The 22,402-nt window shown below is 36.1% G+C and overlaps 1 protein-coding gene across 1 annotated transcript in view; it reads right to left on the minus strand.

The window, feature by feature from the left end:
- PRDM5 (PR/SET domain 5) overlaps positions 1-22,402 on the minus strand; it is a 201,525-nt gene that overhangs the window by 53,012 nt on the left and 126,111 nt on the right. Inside the window, exon 13 of the mRNA XM_057547362.1 lies at positions 19,996-20,089. Coding sequence (XP_057403345.1) covers positions 19,996-20,089 — 94 coding nt within the window. The remainder of the gene's footprint in view (positions 1-19,995; positions 20,090-22,402) is intronic.

Here is a 22,402-nt window from a genome sequence, read left to right on the forward strand (position 1 = left end):
CCCTGTGTTGTTGGCGGTGACATCACATGGAAGCAACTGGGGCAGAGCTCCCGGCTCAGCAACTTACCCACCTCTCCTTGAGGAGCATTCAGGTCACTCCCTTTGAACTCTCTCTGAAGTGGGCACTGTGAGAGAATGACAACCACCCAAGATAGAAAAAACAAAAACAGAAACCTAAAAATAACAATGGCAACACTAACGAGAACAGGACTCTTTAATGAATTATCCAGACTTGCCGATTTCTTCTGTGAGACAAAATCAACTTTTGCACTAAGTAAATCGACCTGGATTCTTTACTTTATTATGGTTGTGAACCTGGGAAGGTGTGGCTTTTCATACACACAAAAGATCAAGGCTTAGAGTCCAATTTATTTGAAAAACTATGAAAATATAATTTTATTTTAACCTTAAGTCAATAATATGTGTTTATCTTCATTCCAGATCTCTCTGTTGAACCTCTGTCTTGAGACATCCATACGCCCACCCGGTATCTTCATTTGGGTATCTCACAAACAACTCAAATTCAGCATTCATGAGCTTTATCCTCTGATCCCATGTGTCCTGTATATCCTGTCCTGATTAGTTATACCACAATCATCCAGCTACCAAATAAGAAACTTAAACAGCCATTCAAGATGCCCTTTTTTTACTCACTTCTCCCTACCTCTAACCTCTTAAGTCATACTAATTTCACTTCTCTGATATTTCTAGATTTTTTTTCCTTGAAGGTGATGGCAAGAATGAAAATAATATTCATAGCATCAGCAGCAGGAGTAGTAGCAGGAACAATTACTAATTGATTTCTTAATCATTAACCTTCAACCATGCACACACAGAGAAAAAGAACTGGAAGAAAACAGCAAGATGCTAATGCTCATGGGGGTAACTCCTGTATCACAGAAGTCCAGGTAATTTTTTATTTTCTTCTTCATAAAGTACGAAAAGCAAAGTAATTTTTTAGATTTTCAAAGTAAATGTTTTACATTAATGCTAAGAAGAATGCTAAAATGTTTCATTCCTATTTATCTATTAACAATCAAATCAATCTAGATAATAGATAAAGCATGATAAACAGTAAAGTGGTTGACACGAAAAGTTGTTTCACAAATTTTTAGCAATCATAAATTAATATTCACAGCTATTCTCTTTGTATCACAGAGCTTTATGTGTGGTATTACTCTCCAAATACCAATAGAATAGCCAGCAAAAAAAAAAAAAAAAAAAAATCAAAGATTTACAGTCATCAGGTTATATGTTAATTAAACCTAATGTAGTATATTGAATTATTATTTTCTTTCATGATAGCCAAAATTGATTAAGCAAGGAAAGAAATATAGATAATACTAAGGAATTTTAGAGAATGGAACAAAACAAATTCATTCCCCATTTTACCTGGTGTCATGATACAGAAATTTCCACTACAGACATGAGCTTGTTCCCCTCTTTCAGAATCTGATTGTTCTGAGTTTGAATACTGCTCATCCTCTCCTAGGTGTAACTCTGGGGAAGTCATGCAACTTCACTGAACCTCTGAAAAATGGGACCAAACATTCAGGTTTGTTTAAAGCAGTCTCTATGCCAGTTACCACACGACAAGTAGCACTCCCTTTCACTTACACGAGTGACCCAACTGGGACAATAAAAACGTATGGTCACCTATTACGGATTGAATTGTGCCCCCCAAATTCACATGTTGCAGTCCTAACCCCAGTTCCTCAGCATATGACCGTATCTGGAAATAAGGCTGCTGGAAATGTTACTAGAGTAGTCTGGGTCCCTAATCTTATAAGGCTGGTGTCCTTGTAAGAACATGGCCTCGTAGAGACAGAGACACACGGGGAGAATGCCAGGTGAAGAGTGGAGTTACGCTGCCACAGCAAGGAACTACCAGAAGCCGGAAGAAAAGCCTGGAACAGATCCTTCCCTGGTGCCTTCAGAGGGAGCACAGTCCTGCCAACACCTCGCCTCCAGAACAGCGGGACAACAAATTTTTGTTGTTTAAGCCACTCTCTGGTACTTTGTTACAGTCCTAGCACACTCATACAATCACCCTGCTCATAATGGAGGCGATTATTATCTTCACTGATGTCTGTCTGTCTGTCTGCTGTCTGCGAGGCCTGTGTAGACTGCTCAGGAGAGAAACTGGTACTCTAGACGGTCAGTGTTTCCACCCCATCCCCACTCCAACCCTGAGATCCAGCGATACCGAGTTGATAGGTTTGGGAAACTCGGGTAAGTCCCACTCCACTCATTCATTCCACTACCCCAGGATGTAACTCCAGTTTTAAAGGATGTCACTGGCTAAATGGCTTTGATAAACAGAAGTTATTTGAAAACTAGAGTATGAGGTTTGCAAATCAGCCTAGGCTACATTAAGCTGCTACCCTCTCTACCCTTTTGGCTGGAGCATGTTTAGGGCAAGCCTCCTCCCTCTCTTAGACTCTGAGGACAAAGCTACCTGCTGTCCTACACAATCTAAAGCTGAAGGTTACGTGTATAAGTCAACATGCTGATAAATAGTAAAGTTATTTGTCTAGTTTGCATATTAAAGACAAGCTGTTATTCTTAGGGATTTTTTTTTCACATTATGCATGTGATATTTTCCCTCGTTACTGCAAGTTATTGTGATGAGTAAGTTTCCAGGAAATATTTTTGTCTACATATAAAATTATCCTGGTATGAACAGGAATTTTCTTGAGTTAACTCTAAGAACACAGATCTTTTTTCTTGCTTGAACACTGCCAGTACATAGGTTCTGATGTACAATATGGTGCAAATCCAAGTAACAATTACTTTTAAATATCTGGTAGATTTAGATACTGACGGTTTACATTTTGCCTAGGCTCATAGCAATATTCAAATTCTGACTAACATGAAAATTAGTTTATCTTAAAACTAGCTAAAAAAATTGAGCTTAAAAACCAACGTAAATGGAAATAATATAAGCAACAGCTGAAACACACAGAGCCTAATAGTAGGCTCTGTTCTACGGTTCAGAATACTTAAGGTATATTAGTAATTCTATTTCTTGTAACAACATTATGATCTAGGAATTCATATCTCTAGTTTACAAATGAGAAAAGTAGGCACAGAAAAGATAAGTGATTTGCTCAAGATGACATAGCTATTAAATAGTGGAATCAGAATTTTAACCCTTAATCCTTAACTCTTATACCATAACATAAATTAATAATATGGCTAGTATTTTATATAAATTAGGTTAGACTTTCTAAAGTTACTGACAAAAACTCTGCTTCTTGCAGTTACAGCTGACATTAACCAGATCTTTCTGACTGGTACACCGAGGCATTCTTTTAGTTACCAAAGCTCATCAGGAAAAAGTCAGGGGCAGGTTAGGAATGTATGTTATATCTCAAAGCAGATCCCAAGCGGATGCAAATACTGACATAATATTAAACTATGCCTTGAGAACTACATATAGGTAACCACCTTCAACATTTAGAAGGGAAAAACAGTACTGGCAAATATCCCATACTACACTGTGAGATTTAGCTACCAGTAGCTAGATTCAATAAGCACAGTAACATAAATAATACTGAAGTGTACTTAACAGCAAAATATTTCTCATTTAACTAAGGAAAATAGATGAGTTCCTTGCATCTGTTTCTTTCTTTAAATTATGTTCTGACACTGAATATCATTACAGTCCACTTGTGTTTTCTTCAAAAACATCAAGGAACATACAGAAACATGATGACAACTGTAAAAGGCTGATTTTAAGCTGACTTTACAAGGTGCCACAAAGTAGGCAGGTCCATGAAGCTAATTTATTCATTCATTAAATAGATACTTTTTGGGCACATACCACCTTCTACTTACTGTCCTGGGCTTTGGGAATGCAGTCGCGAACAGAGTCACAAAATCACAGCCTCTTCAATTTTACTCGTGTAATGAGAAGGACAAGTAAACATTAAGAAAAAAGCATAAGATAATTCCAGATACTGACATTGTACGAAGAAAATAAAACAAGGAGAGAGGTCTAAGAAAGGCCTCTGGTGGGAGTGCACAGGAAAAGGACTTAGGAAAAGGTCATTAGGAAAGGCAAAAGAATCGAATGACTGTAGTACCTAGATGCCAATTCAAGCACACTTTTTTGTGACCCTTCATCGTTGAATTGCAAGCATTTCAGCTTACTGGACTTGAAACAGGTGCCTCCAAATTCTCACTGCTGGCGCACCTGAGACAGAAGAAGCTTAAAAGTATCTGAAATATGCAAGAGGGGCTGTGTGGATATTCAGAAAAGAGCTCCAGAAAATTGCAGATGGCCTTCCAAAAGGCAGCTGGTGGTAATGAAAGGGGACATCTGGGTGCCACATGGAAGACTTTACCAGAGTCTAGCCTGGTCCCCAAATAAGTTACCTTGAGTCTTTTACAAAGAAAATGCATTATGACCACAACCATCCACTGGCAAGTATGGGCAAAAACAATAGGAAAAAAAAATCTGATTCTAGTTTAATATAGGCCATTAATATTAGAATTTATTGACTTTACCATTATTTTGTGCAATATAATTAAACACATCAGAAGAATTCCAGGCCTCACTAAAGGATTAGCATACTAATATTAAAACAATATCTTAAAATGTGTGAAGGGAATGCAGGCTAGCATGAATCTTCATGATAAAAGGAAAGATCTTAAAGCCACTAAACCACTGAACATCCATCTACTGCCATGTAATCACCCCAACGTCCCTCTTGACCAAATCCTTTCTAAAGATCTCTGTTTACACAACATGAAATTAGTACAGAAAAATATTGCAAACTTTGATATACTTATGTTAGATATCTTGATATTCTTAAATTTAGACCATGGATTTAATTTCAGATATGAACTTGATCACTTTGTCAGAAGCTCAGAAATCAAATATTATTTCATACCACTAAACACACTGAATGCAAAAAACTTAGTAATATTGACCGTAATCAATTTTTTTTGAAGATTTTTTTTGATGTGGTCCATTTTTAAAGTCTTTATTGAATTTGTTACAATATTGCTTATGTTTTATGTTTTGGTTTTTTTGGCCACGAGGCATATGGGATCTTAGCTCCCTGACCAGGGATCGAACCCGCACCCCCTGCACTGGAAAGCGAAGTCTTAACCACTGGACCGCCAGGGAAGTCCCTTTACCACAATTTTTAAAAAAGCGTACGGCCAATGAGCCTTATACTTTGAGAGATTTTTAAACAAGTGGAAAAGTTTACTACATAATGTATGTTTTAAGACATTTTGATTAAAGTAAAAACAGACTATTTCCAGAAAGCATTTTAATAATTTTAACTTTTATTCTGTTAGTATATTTTTAAAAACCTACATAGATTTCAGGGAACTCCCATAAATCTCTGAAAATATGAAAAAATGTACATACAGAGAAAATGCAATTTAAGATGGAATAAGGTCAAACTCTTATTTTCGATGAATCCAAAATAAATAATGTTTAAAGAGTTAAATTACATAATGTTTAAGGATTTTGGAGCCGTAGTTTTAATTTTTACTTTGATTTTTCTAAAATTAAGTTTTGGACACGGCCACTTTCAAATGAAAAAGCAAACCTCAGAAGTGTATGTTTCATGAAAAATACTCTCAGATGGTTCCACATGGTTGAACTTCAAAATATATGTATTATACGGGAATTCCTTAGAACTTTATATTTGATTTTCACAAATATCATGGGACTGGCTTATTCTGCTATTGTGGACTAAGGAAATTGTTACAAAACATCAAAGTCACTCATTCTAAATGAAAATTAAACCAAAGATATAATTGTGTAAGCACTACCCAATCATTTTTTCCAATTCCACCATTCCAAACCCCTCAACCTATGGAGCATGTAATAAATTAGCAGCACACCATAGAGAGAAGTGAAATGTTATGCTGACTAATGGGAGTAGCTCAAGTTCATTCTTGGCAATTTGCTATGAATTGAAATACTTTTCTTCTGCACCGAAAAGAGTCACGACACCCCACTGACCTCACTGAACCCCATGTTGTTAGTCCTGGAATACTATTCATCAAATCCTGTGGCATTTCACTTGCCATCTTCAAAAAAAAAGACAACAAAATCTGAACTTTACAATTACAGAAATACTCTACTTTTAAAAGTTTAAAGAGTTTACTACTGTAAGGAAGTGGGCCATAAAATGTAAAAATCAAAAGGTGACTGAGGGGACCTTTGCTTTGGCCACCTGAATCAAAACAAACTGAGTCTTTTTTTAAAAAAATGCAAGTTTCTATGGAGCTCCAAAACAGTAAAAGATGCATTATTTTCCTTAAGAGTCTTCAGTTACGGTATCCCATCCTCATTTCTGAAAAGATGCCAAATCAAGTGAGGTGAGGTTCACTGGGAAGAAGAAAAACAGGAGAGCCATATGCCCACTAACTTTCTAGTCTGAAATAATAAAGAGCCAGACCTACTTATGGGTGGAGGGCAAAACAAAAACAGTTTTACTGATGCAAACAAAACGGGATATGAGATGCAGAATACGAAAGGACAACAGTTAATGAATATTTTAAAAACATAATGAACTAGGAAGAGAAAGTAAAAGGTTTCCTACTCAGGATGCCCTGGCTTGGGCCAACCAGGTATGTAAATGACACCCATTACATGTCATTTTGTCTGAAGGGAGCAAGATGCCTTCCTCAGGTCCTCGATATGGGTGCTGACAGAAGCAAAGTGGATTGTTTAATAGGAGAAACCTCAGCACAATCCAGACACTGAGGAAGTTTTAAAGGTTCTGACCAGAAAGAAAAACTCCTACATGAGTTCTCCACACTGCTATGTGAAGAGACACTTTACAGAAAGGTTGGTAAGTAAAATAAGGTAACCACTGATTTGGTTTTGCTGCTAGGGAGTCAGATTTTGGTGGGAAAATCATTAATCTTTTCACCCAGTAGTTTTCCGTTTTTAGGAATTTCTACCATAAGTTTTATTTAACCCAGTATTTACGAGCATAGTTTGTGAAGAGTGGTCATGCAGTGATGCAGCAGTTAAACCTTAGGTGCCTGCACACAGAGGGGTTTTCCTGTTCACAGGGCCAGCAAGGAAGAATCAAGAGTATAAAACTGTGAGCAGCAAGGAACCCAGAAAACTATTCTCTTATCCAAAACCTAGAAAAGCTATAAAACCTTCCCCAGGCCTGAGGCACAACTCAGAACTACAGAAAAACAACACACAGAGAAGCTGTTCTTGGGGGGAAACATGGTAGCAATGGTAGGAGAAAGCACATATCCGAGGCAATCAAATCTCCTTCAGTTTTCCTAAACTAAAAAAAAAAAAAAATGCTGTGTTCTAGATTTAACAGGGGCAGCTACTGATAATATTAGCTAATAATTTACCAATAAAGCTGCTGAAATACAGTTTCAATAATGAAAATCATTGCATAGGCCACTTCTGTTTTTGAGGATCCCAGTAGATCAAAAAAAAAAAAAAGAAAGAAATGATAAAAATAGAGTTACATAAATGATGATATATTTTAAATGATCCATCTTATCATGGTCCCTGTGACTGTACTATTAATTCATTTGATGATTGTTCATCACACTATATTCCAAGACAATGTCACTCCCTCACTCTTCCCTATGTGCCCCATAGCCCAGTCTATGACTAACCTTGACATAAGCATTATAATTTTTGCATTAAAAAACTAGGGCCTTTGATATTTTCGAAAAACGTAAAAAAAAAAAAGACAATCACATTACCAATGAAAGTCAAAATGAATGTCTCTCCCTCTTAAATTGTTATATATGCTTGTTACTAGCCCAAAATCAACCAGAGAAGAGATAAATACAGAAAAGAGAAAAAAATGGTTTATTCCGCTGATGTGGTTGATCAGAAATTATCTGAAGTATCAAAATCACACTGAGAAAATAAGAATCATACATAGAGTTCAAGACTCTACCTATGAGTATGACTTCTTAGGGAAAATCTGAAGCTCTACATCTCAATCTCTGAAGTATGATGGGGGGGGCGTAGAGGAAATCTTTTATTTCTATGCAGATTCTATACTCAACTATTCTGTTAACTCTTAGATTACCTGTGGGTAAAAGAATATATGATTTGACCTAACGTTAGTAATTAACCACTTAGAAAATAAAGATAGCAAAATAAATTCCCTCTCAAAATACAGAGGTTATCTAATTATAAAAATGTGAAAAGACATGTTTAAATTTTCATTTGTGTTTACAATGACTGTTAATTGTTTATTTTTGTTTATGACTAATTGTAATTGTTACCTTATAGTTACTTATAATTATTTATAGCTACTGTTTTTATTAACTTTGGATAAATATTCTACAAAGAATGAAAAAATTCCTTTAGAAAAACTATTAGAGAAGAAGGAAAAACAGTGGCTAAAATCCAAGTATTATCAAACTATGATATACCAATTCTTTATTTCCGAGATGATCACAGGTAGTTACTAAAAAATTAAATATTTCCTAAGACAGTGATTTATTACTACATTCAAATAACAGTGTGCAAGCAAGCCTAGAACAGAAGGGCCAACACAGCCGGTATCTATTAACACGGAAAGCTGGTTGGAACTGTAGGCAAGTAATTAACCTTCTGGCCCAGAGCTTTAAAACCCCAAAAGCAGTTCCTAGAATTTCTTTCATAATTTATGAACGACGGATGGAATTCATGTCACAGTCCATGGATTCCCTCGTGGAATTAACCCCAGCTCTCACTGACCCTAAGAAGCTATAAACCACCGGGAGAACATGCTCTACTATTTCAGCTGACCCGCAGAGTGCCATCTCTGTCATTCCAACATAGGAAACTGGATGATGAATTACAGCGCTGCCTGCCAGGCACAGACCTAAACATTCACCTTCACTAACGATGATGGCAACACACAGTGCCTGCACCCTCACTCACCCCAAACCAGCCTGTTTGACGGCAAACCCTCATCAGTGTTCTAGAGATGATCTATATGCTGCTGCTAAAGGTTATAAAAAGATGACGACGACGACACTGGGACTAGAGGGTCAGACCTTATATTAAGGGAGTATGAATATACCTGTGATTAAATACAAGTAGGAATAACAAAAACAAAACACAGCACAGCTGGCAGCAAGAGCTCACATCATAGCATGCTTACACCATGCTAGGCACCGTGCAGAGTTCTCTGCCTACACTTTCAGTTGTTCCTTGAAACAAGGCTACGAAGTTGGTGCTTTTATTACACCTGTTTTTCAGGTGAGGAAACTAAGCTTTGAAGAGGTCAAGCAATTTATGATAGCTCATACAAGGAGGAAATCAGTAAAATGGAACTTGAAAACCTGTAATCTGACTCTAGGATCTGACGCTGGATATAAACCAGGTATAAAATAATATGGTATCATAGACGGTTGATTCTGTGGTGCAGAAGTTTCTCCATATCTAGAGTTAAAGACCTCAGTTAGACCATAATTAACAAACTACATACTCTCAAGTTTCCAAGTCGAGGTTATTATCCTCAATTGGTTGTTTATCAACATGATATCATCTAACGTTATGCATTATGGAAGGAATTTACATAATTCTAGGGTGAGTTCGAGAGTAACAGTAAAGGTTAGGAGGCATGGTAAAGAAGAAGAAATAAAAATACCAGCAATGTGATATACTGGAAAAAGTTTAAGCCTTAGTTTAGTTCTAGAAGAACCACATATAAATTATGTAACCTTAGCAAATCATTATATTTTTCTGGGCATTAGTTCAATTAAAAGGCTTGAACTAGAAAACTTCTGAAGTTCCTTTCTTTTCTAAAAGTGAAGACTGTTATATTTTAATAATCCATACAAGCAGATGTCTTGTGCACACTTGCCATGCATGTCCTTATTCTAATCACCTAATTATGAAGAATGAGTGGACTTTAGAAGGTAGATACAAGGTTTGTGACAAATAATATTTTCAATGTTAATGGAAAAACCAGAGTTTTGCCATACTTCACCTTAGCAGTACGATATGGCAGCAATGGGAATAGAAGACGGAGAGGCAGTAGACAAAGAAGAAAGAAGGTGAACCAAGGATACAACTGGTTGGTTATTTAAGGTAGTAAAGGAAAAAAATTAATCGAAACATGAAAGAATTGGAGAGATTTTTAAAATGTAGTTTTTAAACACTATTAACAAAAAAAAGACAACAGAGACATAAATAGGAAGATCCCTTCCAGCACTAAAAGACGGGTAGTAATCCAATAGCTAAGTGATCACGACTTACAGAATGACCACAGCCATGAGTCAATAAAATAAAGCCTGCTGTAAGAAAGTTAACACGCAGAAAACTGCATTTAACACTACACAAAGCAATACTGTCACTATACCAAATAGGACATGATGAGAGATACCAAATGGCAAACTGGAAGAAAGAAACATAAACTGAAATCACGTTTCTTCTTCATAAAGCTTAGTGTTATTTGATGTCACAAAAAAGAAAACTGACTTCCCCAGATACTGATGTACAGTTTGAATACCATAAAAACAAAGTGAAACTGACTCCTTCAACATAATGGGAAAATGATGAAAAGACTATTACCTCTATAAAAATCTCATCACATTGCAGTGTATTCAAATGTACATCCATCTCACTGAAAGGCTCAACTATCAATTAATAATCATTTTCCAGAAATAAAAGAAGTAATCTGTCCAACTATATGACATCCTGGAAAACAAAAAATTATGCAGAAAGTAAAAAGATCAGTGGTTGCCAGGGGTTGAGAACTGTGAGATGAACAGACAAAGTGAAGTGGATTTTTAAAGCAGTGAAAATACTCTGGATGATATCATAATGGTCGATACATGTCATTACACATTTGTCCAAACCCACAGAATGTGCAACACCAACACGGAACCATAAGGTAAGCTATGGACTTTGGGTGATTATAATGTGTCAATGTAGGTTCAGCAATTATAGCAAACATACCAGTCTGGTTAGGAATATTGATAGTAGGGGAGATTACACATGCATAGGGGGAGGAAGTAGATGGGGAAATCTCTGTACCTTCCTCTCAATTTTGCTGTGAACCTAAAACTGCCCTAAAAAGAAAGTCAATTAAAAAAAAAAAAGAATCTGGTGAAACTAAACTTAATCATCATTTTCTCTGTGTTACTGTCCACTATAAAAATGAGTCAGAAGTAAATGACCAAGTAAATGCTGCTTAAAAAAAAATCAAAACACCAAAACACCTTTCATTTGGCTCTAAAGCATACAATTTTCATACTACAGAAATAATATAATACTCTCAGAATTTCACTCATCTTTTAAACTGGAAAAGTTATAAAATTTTTGTGGTACTAATAACAACTGTGTAGCAGCTATGTAACCGTGTAGCAAAAAAAAAAAAAAAAAAAAGAAGAGGTAACACAAAAATAAAACAGAATTTGAAGTAAAAAGATTTGGATCTTATTACTTCGGATAGGTCATTTGCTTCTCTGAATCTCAGCTTCTTCACCTAGAAAATGAGAATGATATTGGAAACCCACCACACTGACTATGAAAGGATTAACTTAGAAAATATTTGAGAAAGGTTCCCTCCTTCAACAAACTTGATTGAAAACCTGAGCTAGATCTGCCCTGCCCTTCAGCTTAGAATCTAGTGAGGGAACAGATAAAGTGAGTATAATATCATAACTGAGAAGAGACATTCATATATACCAAACAATGGGAGCCCTCAAAACCTCTAGTAGATGAGAGGCCACATAGTGCAAGAGACTACAATATACCACACAATTGTTTGTAATCTTTCCAGTTCCTATAGAACTGATTCATCAAACAAAATGGATGGGCAATTTGTCAGGGCTAGTATTCCTCTCTGTTTTTTCTAATGACAATTTAAAAAACTAGGCAATTCCAAGCTAAAAGGAGTCACAGTAAATTTGAGTGCTGGTTGGCTAAACATTGTTCTTTGTTCCTTTACTGAAGTGTCGTAATTTTATATGCATTGGTGAGCTAAGTCTTGAACGATGTTACTGACTATTATTTGTTATACAATCTGTTTCCCACCAATTGCATGGTGAAACAAAGAGGTGAAGAATGGAAAGAAAAGCAAAAGCTTACTACATTGTGAGTAGGCCCAGCTGACAGATTGAGGAGTTTAGCAATTTTATTCTTTGATGTTAACATTTCTCGAAGCGAATTCCACAAATTTTTGTGGGTATTATATGAAAAAATGGTTCTATGGTCAATTAAATTTGGATTCAGATCTGGGACTTCTCACTATGAAGCCAGTATCCTTCCCACTATCCTACAGGTACTGCAATCTACTTGTAGATACTTTTACTTATTCAAGAAACATTCACTCAGTTCTTTCTCTATGCCAAGTAGTGCTCTGAATAGTAAACAAGTAAGAAATCAGATATGGGCACAGCCCTAAGGAAGTGAGAATCTACAAACTACTGAAAAAGTGCCAGCATCTGAAGGGTGCTGTGTGGAGAGAAGTACACCATAGAGCATGCCAACCTAGTTAAGAGGGGAGTGAAGCGATGGGCAGGTAACACATCAGGGAGAAAGTAACATTTAATTGGAGACTGGAGGGGAGTGAAAGAAGCCCAGTAAAGGAGCCTGGGATGTCAAGTGCAAGGGATGTTCATTTGCACAAGGTAAGGGGAAACCACTGAAAAGTTTTAAGTAGGATAATAGCTTGACTGGGTGAGCCTCATCAGTTCTTTACACCTTCTTTTATAAAATAATACATATGCTTTCCAAAGTATTTCAAAAAAAACTTCTGAATAATCCATGAGAATTGCAAATTTCATGGAATTCCTTTTTCAAGGTGACTAAGCATGAAGTAACGATACTCTGCTTTCTTCAGAAGAATCTGAGTTCTCTCTGAACAGTATAACTGTAAGCAAAAAACAAAACAACAAAAGTCTGCTTTGTTTAAAGAATATAGTCTTCCCTGCTGAAAGAACTAGGCTCTGAGGGAGATGTACACAAGACGTGAGCTATGAAGCTGGATGTTCAGGAGACAGAGCTCAGCTGCACCTAGTTGGCACCTGTGTCCATTCCATTGTTCTCATTGAAATAATACGCTCCCACTTTTAATTATGAAAATTTTCAAACATGAAGAAAAATTAGAAAAATCGTGCAATGAACACTATATACCCTCACTTGGGTTTAATATTACCATATTTGCTTTCTTATTCTCATTTCTCTCTCTTCAACATATATTTTTCTACGTACTTCTTCTTGCTGGCCCATTTGACAGTAAGATGCAAAGACATGTCACATGTAAGTAATTTAGCAGGAATGTTCTGATAGTAACAGTTACCTGCATAATCATAATATAAGATTAATATACTTTAAATATTTTTATTGTACAAGAAAATTATAGAAAAATTAGAAAACACAGAAAATCATGAAGAAAATTCAAACTATCCATATTCACAATACACAGAAATAACGTTACTAACTTAGTATTTAACCTTTAAGACTTTAATATAACAATGTTTTATCCTTACAAAAATATACTATTTTATTTTGTAACTTATCATTCTCATTTCTTTTCATGTTAATATACATTTAGACAATCATTTTTATTGTCTATATAATATGCCAATTTATAGATATACCATAATTTATATAACCAATCTCCTAAATGTTGGACATGTGGGCTCGATCTCCAATTTTTTGCTATTTATAAACAGTTCTTCAAGAAACAGGACAATATTTTTTAAACAAACCTTACTGCCTTTTTGGACTTAGTAATCAAGCATACTTAGGGTTTATGTCTAATAAAGAAGGTAGTAATAATTTTAAAAGCCAAGGACAAGTTTTGATGTCATATGGTCAATTAATTTGTGAAAGATTATTCTGGAGGTCATTATGGTTTAATTTCAATAAAGAAAGTAGTGAGGCATATAATAGTTCAGATTTTAAAATACCACCAAAAATAATTTTTCCAACTGAGTTCCCCTTTAAATACTTATTAAAAAGAAAGGCTTAGTTAATCAGGAACATACCCATCTAAAGTGCATTTTTCCAAAGGTAATATGTTAAGAAAATTCCATGATTATGCCAGACATCATGATGTTAACTTAGTTCCTTATCAATAGTTAATCCAGATTATATTTATAAACTAAGTTATTAAAGTTTCAGCATATTCAACAATTTAAGATCTTGATAAAGTTGAAAGAAAGAAAAGGAAAGATATTGAACATAAAATTCTCAGTACGATGTCCTGTAAGAAAGAAAAACCAAAGAGGAGGAAGAGATAATATAGGAAACTACATCATTCAATAAAGCCTTGCCACCCAATGTTAATGAATACAATTCAATGATTCATTTAATTTTGGAAAAGTAGTCTTCAGTGGGAATATTACAGAAGACTTTCAGAGATTATACTTATGACAATTAATTGACCATCTATTAATACTATGAACCAGCAGCACTAAGTATTTTACAGACACGATTCAATTTATTCTCCACAAAGGACTTATGAGGTAAAGTGGATTCAGAGAGGTTAAGTAGTTTGCTCAAAACTGCACAGCTAGTAAGTGGCGGAGGTCAGGATTTGAATTCAAATTAGTTGTTTCTGAAGTGCTGCCCTTTCCATTACCCAGAGTAGACTCCCATGGCAGAGGAAGGTAGAGGAGGAGACACATTGGGACTCGCTTCTACTGAGCAGGACAGCTCTCTAAGTGGGGAAAGTTGTGCAATCTCACTATAACTCAGACTCCTCCAAAACCCCAACTAAAGGATTTCAAATAGCAGGAAATAGCTTACTGGTAGGATAACCTTTTAGAAAGGTTCTATCTGCAGGCAAATTTGAGAGGTAAGGTCTGCAGTATATCTATAAATATGCCCAAAGTTGGAAAGCTTTAAATGGTTTTCTGTTTACAATCATAAACGTAACATATCAACCCAACAGCAAACAGCACCTATAAAAGTGCACTGTTGGCACACCTCCTACTCATCACCTGCCTTTTTAAAATCCAGATTCCAGCAAAGGCTATGACAATGGACATGAACATGTTTCAGTAGCAGTAGCAGTAGAAGCAGCAGCAGCAGCTTAAGAATTTATCACAAAACACAGAGTAACAGTTGGAACCAAACCAGTCTGAGCAATCAAATGAGAGATATGGTGTCAGTTAAACAGGATGGTCTCTGTCAGTTGGATCCTTACCTGCACAGGCAACACATTCTTCTCTGCAACTTCTACCTCACCTGACCCCCAAACACACACACACACACACACACACACACACACACACACACACACACACTCCTATTTTCCTAGGCATTTATCATTGGCTAGGTGGTCCTTCTAGAGCATTATTTCCCAAAATAGGGTCTGTGCACTCCTGGGGATCCCCAAGATTCTTTCACGAGGTCTTCATGGTCAAAACTACTTTCACAATAATATTATTATGCTATTTTCCTTTTACACTGTGTTGCTTTTGCACTAATGGTACACAAGTAACAGTGGGTAAAACTGCTGGGCCTTGGGGCAGATCAAGACAGTGGCATCTGATGGTACCAGGCATCTTCACAGCCACACACTCAGAACAGAAATACATGCCGGTTTCAGGAACAGGATGGCCCTGATGAAGTAAAAATTATTAATTTCATTAAACCCTAACTCTTGAGTATGATATTTTAATATTCTTAGTTATAAAATGGGAAATAAGTACTTGTAATGCATATTGATATATTAAAGTTGTCTCAAGGAAAAGCACTTGTGTGATTGAGTCATGAGCTCACCTAACAAGCTTTTCTTCATGGAACACCATTTTTACTTGAAACAAAATGACTGACATACAAAATATGGTTATTCAGATTTGGTATTTGGTAAACATTTGTTTTTTGAAAATAAAAGAAGCCTGTCATTTCAAAAGAAAGAAGGAAGGAAGGAAAGAAGGAACGAAGGAAGGGAGGAAGGGAGGGAGGGAGGGAAGTGTTTCTTACCAAACATAAGAATTAGAGCAGTCAAAGCCAAATTTAGAATTTTGGAAAATCTGTACATGCTACCATGTGCTTGAAGGCTTCCGAATACTTAAGACTTGCCTAATGAGATCGGTGATGACATTAACACACGTGGAGGATCCCCGTAACTCAGTGAGCCAATATTTTCCAAATAATCTGTGCATCATGTTACAGAATCACGCATGGGTAAAAGATCATTCAAAGTGCAAGACACACCAATGGATTTTAATGCGACAGAATAAGAGAAGTTCACGGAGATGATTTTAAGTTCCACAACACAAGCCCTAAAAAAAAAAACAAACAAAAACTACCCCTTTTTGAGCTTTACTATAGTAACAAATAATATCCAGAATTATTTACGAAGGCTAGTTAAGAACTCTTCTAACTGCATACCTATGTGAGGCCAGATTTTCTTCAAATTCTGCAATCAAAAGAACATGTTGCAGCAGGATGAATGAAGAAACAGACATGAGAACCTGTCTCCTCTTGAACCAGACATTAAAGAGAGTTTCAGAAATGTAAAACAGGGACTTCCCTGGTGGCGCAGTGGTTAAGAATCCGCCTCCCAATGCAGGGGACACGGGTTCGAGCCCTGTTCTGGGAAGATCCCACATGCCGCGGAGCAACTAAGCCCGTGTGCCACAACTACTGAGCCTGCACTCTAGAGCCTGCGAGCCACAACTACTGAGCCTGAGTGCCACAACTACTGAAGCCCACGTGTCCCAGAGCCCGTGCTCCGCAACAAGAGAAGCCACCACAATGAGAAGCCCGCACACCGCAATGAAGAGTAGCCCCAGCTCGCCGCAACTAGAGAAAGCCTTCGTGCAGCAATGAAGACCCAATGCAGCAAAAATAAATAAACAAATAAATACATTAAAAAAAAAACAAAAGAAATGTAAAACAATGTCTCCCGTCTCACAATATTATTTCTGATTAGAAAAATGTAGCTACTTTCTATAAAAATATGTTGTTTATGTTAACATGTAATGGGTTTCTTATTGTTATTTTTAACAAATTAATAAATATTGTTAAATGTTCTCAGCTTTAATTTCTAATATAGTAAATAGCTACAGACACAACCCACACAAACGACAGCTTCCCAGGGTCCTCAATTATTTTTGAGATGATATGGAGTGTTGAGGCCAAAACGTGAGCACCGATGACCCAGAGGGCCCTGTTCCTCAGGGGCTGCATCAGCTGTGTGTCCTGACCCTCCCCACCCCATCTCCACTCAGGGTCCTCGCCACTGCACTGCGTGCTCCCTGACAGTATATGACTAAATGTTTCCTGCAGAATAGGCTGTGACCCCGTACCTGTGTTACCCTATAGCGCAAACATAAATCGCTAAACCTAGTGTGGGAAAGGGCTGAATTAAATCACGTGATTTCATAAGAAAAAATAATAAAGAGAGAAAAAGTGAATTTATAGAACTCGAAATGCGAGCTTTATCATCATAGAAGCAAAATAACTACATAAACCCATTTGGTCACTGAGCCAGGTTCCAGCTTGAAAGGGAGAATGGATGCACATGATTTGGAGGACAGGACAAAGCGAATAAAAGAGAAGCAAAAGCAGCATTAGTCCATGCAGGAAAAGAAATCCACGCCAGGACTGTTATGGAAGCCCCGATACCAGCAACCCGCCAGGTCTCCGCAGTCACCTCTGCTGCTTGACACCGACCACTTCAAATACAGCCCCAGCCATGCTGCCAGGCAACTGTCACCAAAAACATAGGCTTCACATCAAAATAACTCAAAGAAGAATTGTAAAATGTGAAAATGAAATGAGTCTGATTTTAAACAGAAAAATCCAGTTATAAGTAAATAATAATTGTAAATAAATAATTATACAACTATTTGTGTGGACATACATAAACACATAGGCCACCTTTATATTTTTACTTTACTTATTTAAACGTACATGTTGGCTGACTGTGCCTTAGCATTGTTGTCTCAATTTAGGTGGCCAGTTTTCTTGATCAGAAACCAATAAACCAGAACCTGTACAACATTTAAATAACCAGATCATATAAAAAAGATTTGAATTTTAAAAAATATCTTTAGATTACAGATACTATAGAACATAACATGACAGCAAAAAAACTACATATATTTATTAATACTTTTATCACAGAGAATTATTGGAGCTCAAAAAAATCTTATTATTATTGCAACTTTGTAGTCAATAATAATTAAAATTTTAGAAGGAATTACTAGTTTAAGTTTATTCTTCTCCACTGCCTATCCTCTACAAGTAAAATAAAATGTAGGCACATGGAATTCTCAAGGATGGAATTATTTTGAATAATCAAGTGTTCTATGATTGGATTCATCTTTTCTATGCTGAAATGCATGTTTTAATGCATTCTGAACAATAATCACTACGTTTTAAAAACACACTATATCAACCATAATTCAATTACATGATAATGTCTCAGGGCATTACTCTAAACTTATTACTATGATACACAGAAATAATACACTTTCCCCATCTCGTAGCTGCCCTCCTTCCATATACAAATTATACGCACAAGCACACACATACAGACATAAAATCTGCGGAGCAAATTGTAAGTTACATTTTCAGGGTGGCACAAAGACGTCTTCTAAGAACTACGGATCCAGAATGGAAGGCTGTTGATTTCACTCTCGCCCTTAACCATGTCTGCCACAATTCCGCATGGCCCCCAATACACAGAAGAGAGTGGTGCCCACTGACGTCAAAGACTACACTATTAGGTTCCGGGGCTGGCCTGGGACTTCAGAGCTCTCTCTCCTCTCTCTTCATCATTTACTTGCCTCTTCTGTACAATCAGGACATGGTGCTAAGAGTCTCTGGCACTATTTTAAGTCCACCTGTCCTCAGCGTGATTCTCTGCTGCCCTTTTCTTTTTGCTTCTCTCTACTTTTCTTTTTGTTGTGTTCTGTTTCTGCTACACATATTGGACTTTGTCCTGAAAGCCTGACTTTCTCTAGATACTTCTGGTCAAGAAGATCTCCTTTCCTTCTTTAGGGCGCCCATTATTCCACAGCCATCATGTATAATGCTTGATCTGTTCTTGGTTATATGTTTCATCTGAAAGTATTTAAGAGGCTATTCTAAGATGACAACTACTAAGTTGACCTATGCTTTTCAGCTTTAGCCAGAAAATTTCCAAAATAAGAAATTATGCTGCATGGCTGCCCTTTTTTCTCCACCTTTGTATGATAATCACAGTATTATTCTTTGACCTGCTTAAACTAACATTTCTTCATTCACAACACAGTTATTGTGCTAAACACTGAGCTAGGAGCTAGGGACACAATGATAAAGAAAGTCAGATACTACGGCTCTTGAATAAAAAGCTTCAGCAATTTAATCCAGTTACACAGTTTACCAAACACAGTCCAGCTACTGAGAACCACTTAAGATTCATACACAATAATCTGGCTATCAAAATTAAGAGTATTCTTTCAAGTCTTTTCAAGAACTTCTGTACATGACAGATAAAACATACAGATAAACATACAACAAAGTTCTTTGAAGAATATTTAGCTGTTCATTCACCCTTCACTAGGGCACAGCCCTCTCTCATGGGAGAAATTACACAGGAAGTTGTAAGAAATGAACAAAACCCTTTAGGAAGCAATTCATGGCATAACAGATACTATGGTCACATCACCCTTGCATCCAATAAAATCTTATAGCATTCAAGCCACATTCCAAGGGCTTTCTACATTTTAAAAGGCCACATTTGATGCGAGTTACAGGAGGGATTTTTAAGAGGAGGCCCTTAGCCTTCTATAAAACTGCTACACCCTATTCCATCTATTAGAATAGTATATAAAGTAAATCACAGTTATTTCACAACCAAACATTAATCAGTTTCTACTTTAGATATTTAACTTAGTTTGGGAAAGTGTACTTATTCAAAATTTTTCTAGAGTAAGAAACTAGATGCTATAAAACTTTACAAGAGAGAAAACAGTCAAGATTAATTCTTAATCTTGGAGTCATTTTGTAAAATTATAAACTCCTTCTCTTGGAAGAATTTGATTTCTCTATGTTGTTTTTATCACCGATTACAATCTACATACCTGTGTGGCTACGGATATGAACTCTCAGTGTACCACTGCTGGCAAATTTCTGGCCGCAATATGGGCAGATTTTCTCCTTTTCTCCTGTATGTGTCTAAACGGAAAGGAATAATAAAGGTTGAGAACAAATATAAAGAATGAGGTTAAAATGATTAAGTGTCTCTGACAACAGTAAATCCTTTTTTTCCCAGGATTATGTTCCTTTAAAATGATTTAATATCACAATGAGATTTTAAACAGTTTATCATGGTTATTCCCACTGGTTCAAAAAAACCTCTCAGAATCATGCGTTAGTGTTAATTTGAAAATAACTCTGCAGTTTACATTTTAAGCCTTTATGGAGCCCCCATCTAAAAATGATTAAGTTATACAAAACCAGTGTATGTTAACAAAACCACATAATCAAAATGGGGCTACAGCTGCCCTTGACTGCTGCCAAGAAACACTTCCTTAGAAGCATTTTTCACATTCTTTGTGTGTATTTAATGCTTGAGGACAGAATTAATCTCAATAAAGTAATCTGTTACTTGCATCATGTTTGTCAGACTGGATTGATTTTACTGCAAAGCAAAAAGGAATATAAATCTGATTTGATCTTTAAAATCAGCAGGTGTTAACTGAACAGTCAATTTGAAAGATCACTGCTGCCTTCAATACCTTTAACCTGGGCATAAAACCACCACACAAGAAAAGGCGAATGAGTATCATCAAAGCCAGTTTCAATACAATGTTAGAGAGTTCAAAGAAAAAAAAGAGTGACCTCTCCCAAAAAAAGAGGCAGATGAAGTGTTTTCAACTTGTCTCACAATCTCATCAGGCGACCAGTGTTTCTACCAACATCAAAATAGGTCATTCCAATAAATGAGGCGGCAGAGCTACTTCTCAAGTCCCATTGGTTTTCAAACTTAGGAGAAGGGAAAAGGACGAGAAGGAGGCAATTACTTCAGATACCTGCACATTCTCTCAGACCCTTTTTAGAACTGTTAACTTCAATGGTAACCTAAATATGAATAAAAGCATATAGTGGATCATCTGGGTTACCACCACCGTCACAAAACAGAACTTCCAGGACCTGTAGTTTGCCTGTGTTTTTACGCAAATTGCTAGCAAGTATTGTTATTTGAATTGCCATGAGCTAATGCAGAAAGAACAGGAAAGGTTTTTTAAAAATCATGTGTCCCCAGAAAGGAAAGACAGGCCAGCTGGGATAGAGAAAAAAGGGTGGGGTAACTGTGTCAGAACCCGACAACCTCGAGGAACCACTAACTTAGCAAAACATTCTCATCTTCCATATTAAATCAATTGTTAACTTTAATATAATTGGTTTATAACCTTATTGGTTGATATTTAATTTATAAATTTTCATATTTGAATTATAATCTATATTTGGATATACACTATCATATTTGTAATTTTTAAAAGAGTTATAAATGAAATATCTTAGTCAACTTCAGTGTCCTTTAGATTCTTTTCCCTTGAAAAAGATTTATATTACATTCAGGTTTGAGGAATACAGTCTAATCAACAGCCACACTAGCCAATGATACTGTCTACAACAAACATCTCCTGGATTCTTCATTTGGCAGCACTTAACTTTCCATTTTCATTACAAGTTCTTACACAAAACAGTTATACATTCTTTACACCTCAGCAAGAGCTGTTACTCCCATGGTCCACATTATGGTTCAATTTAAAGGAAATGGTGTAACATTTTAACATATAACAGACCTGTGTTCTTCTCACTCCCTGACAGAAGGGACAAAATATGGTAATTCTTCCCTGATTAATATAAGGTTGTTTAGGAATTGTATACATCTATTATTACAACATGGGATTATTCCAAACAGGAAACTACCAAGTTATTTGTAATATCTTTATAAAATCCACAGGATTTCTTTTGCTGCTACATAAGTATTTCATTGTTCACCTACTTATACTCAGTTACTAATAGTACTTCAGTAATGTAAGTTTCAAACTAAAGGACATTACGGCAATATTAATTAAAATAATGAAAGTGTTCTTTTCGGCTTAATTCAAAAATATATATTATTATTAGCTACAGAATTTGATTGGCTGGTATTAAAAGACATTGAAAATATAACACTAAAAAATCTTAAATATGGTAAGAAAGCATGGAAACATCACTATGAGAATATTGGATAAATGTATGAGACAAAAATGAACAATGCACTGCAAAATATATTCTGTGATAATCTGTTATTGCAGACAAACAACTATATCTTTCTTGAAAATTCACTATACTTTCCCTCATTGATTAAAACCCAACAGAAGTCTATTAAATTCATGAAAAAGTAATCCAATCAAAGAAAGTTGAAAGATTATTCTATTCAGAGCTTTGAAAAGAGAAAACAGTATCATTATTAATCAGCATTAAAGATACAAGAAA

This window comes from Balaenoptera acutorostrata, chromosome 5, assembly GCF_949987535.1.
Source record: "Balaenoptera acutorostrata chromosome 5, mBalAcu1.1, whole genome shotgun sequence".
NCBI lineage: Eukaryota > Metazoa > Chordata > Mammalia > Artiodactyla > Balaenopteridae > Balaenoptera > Balaenoptera acutorostrata.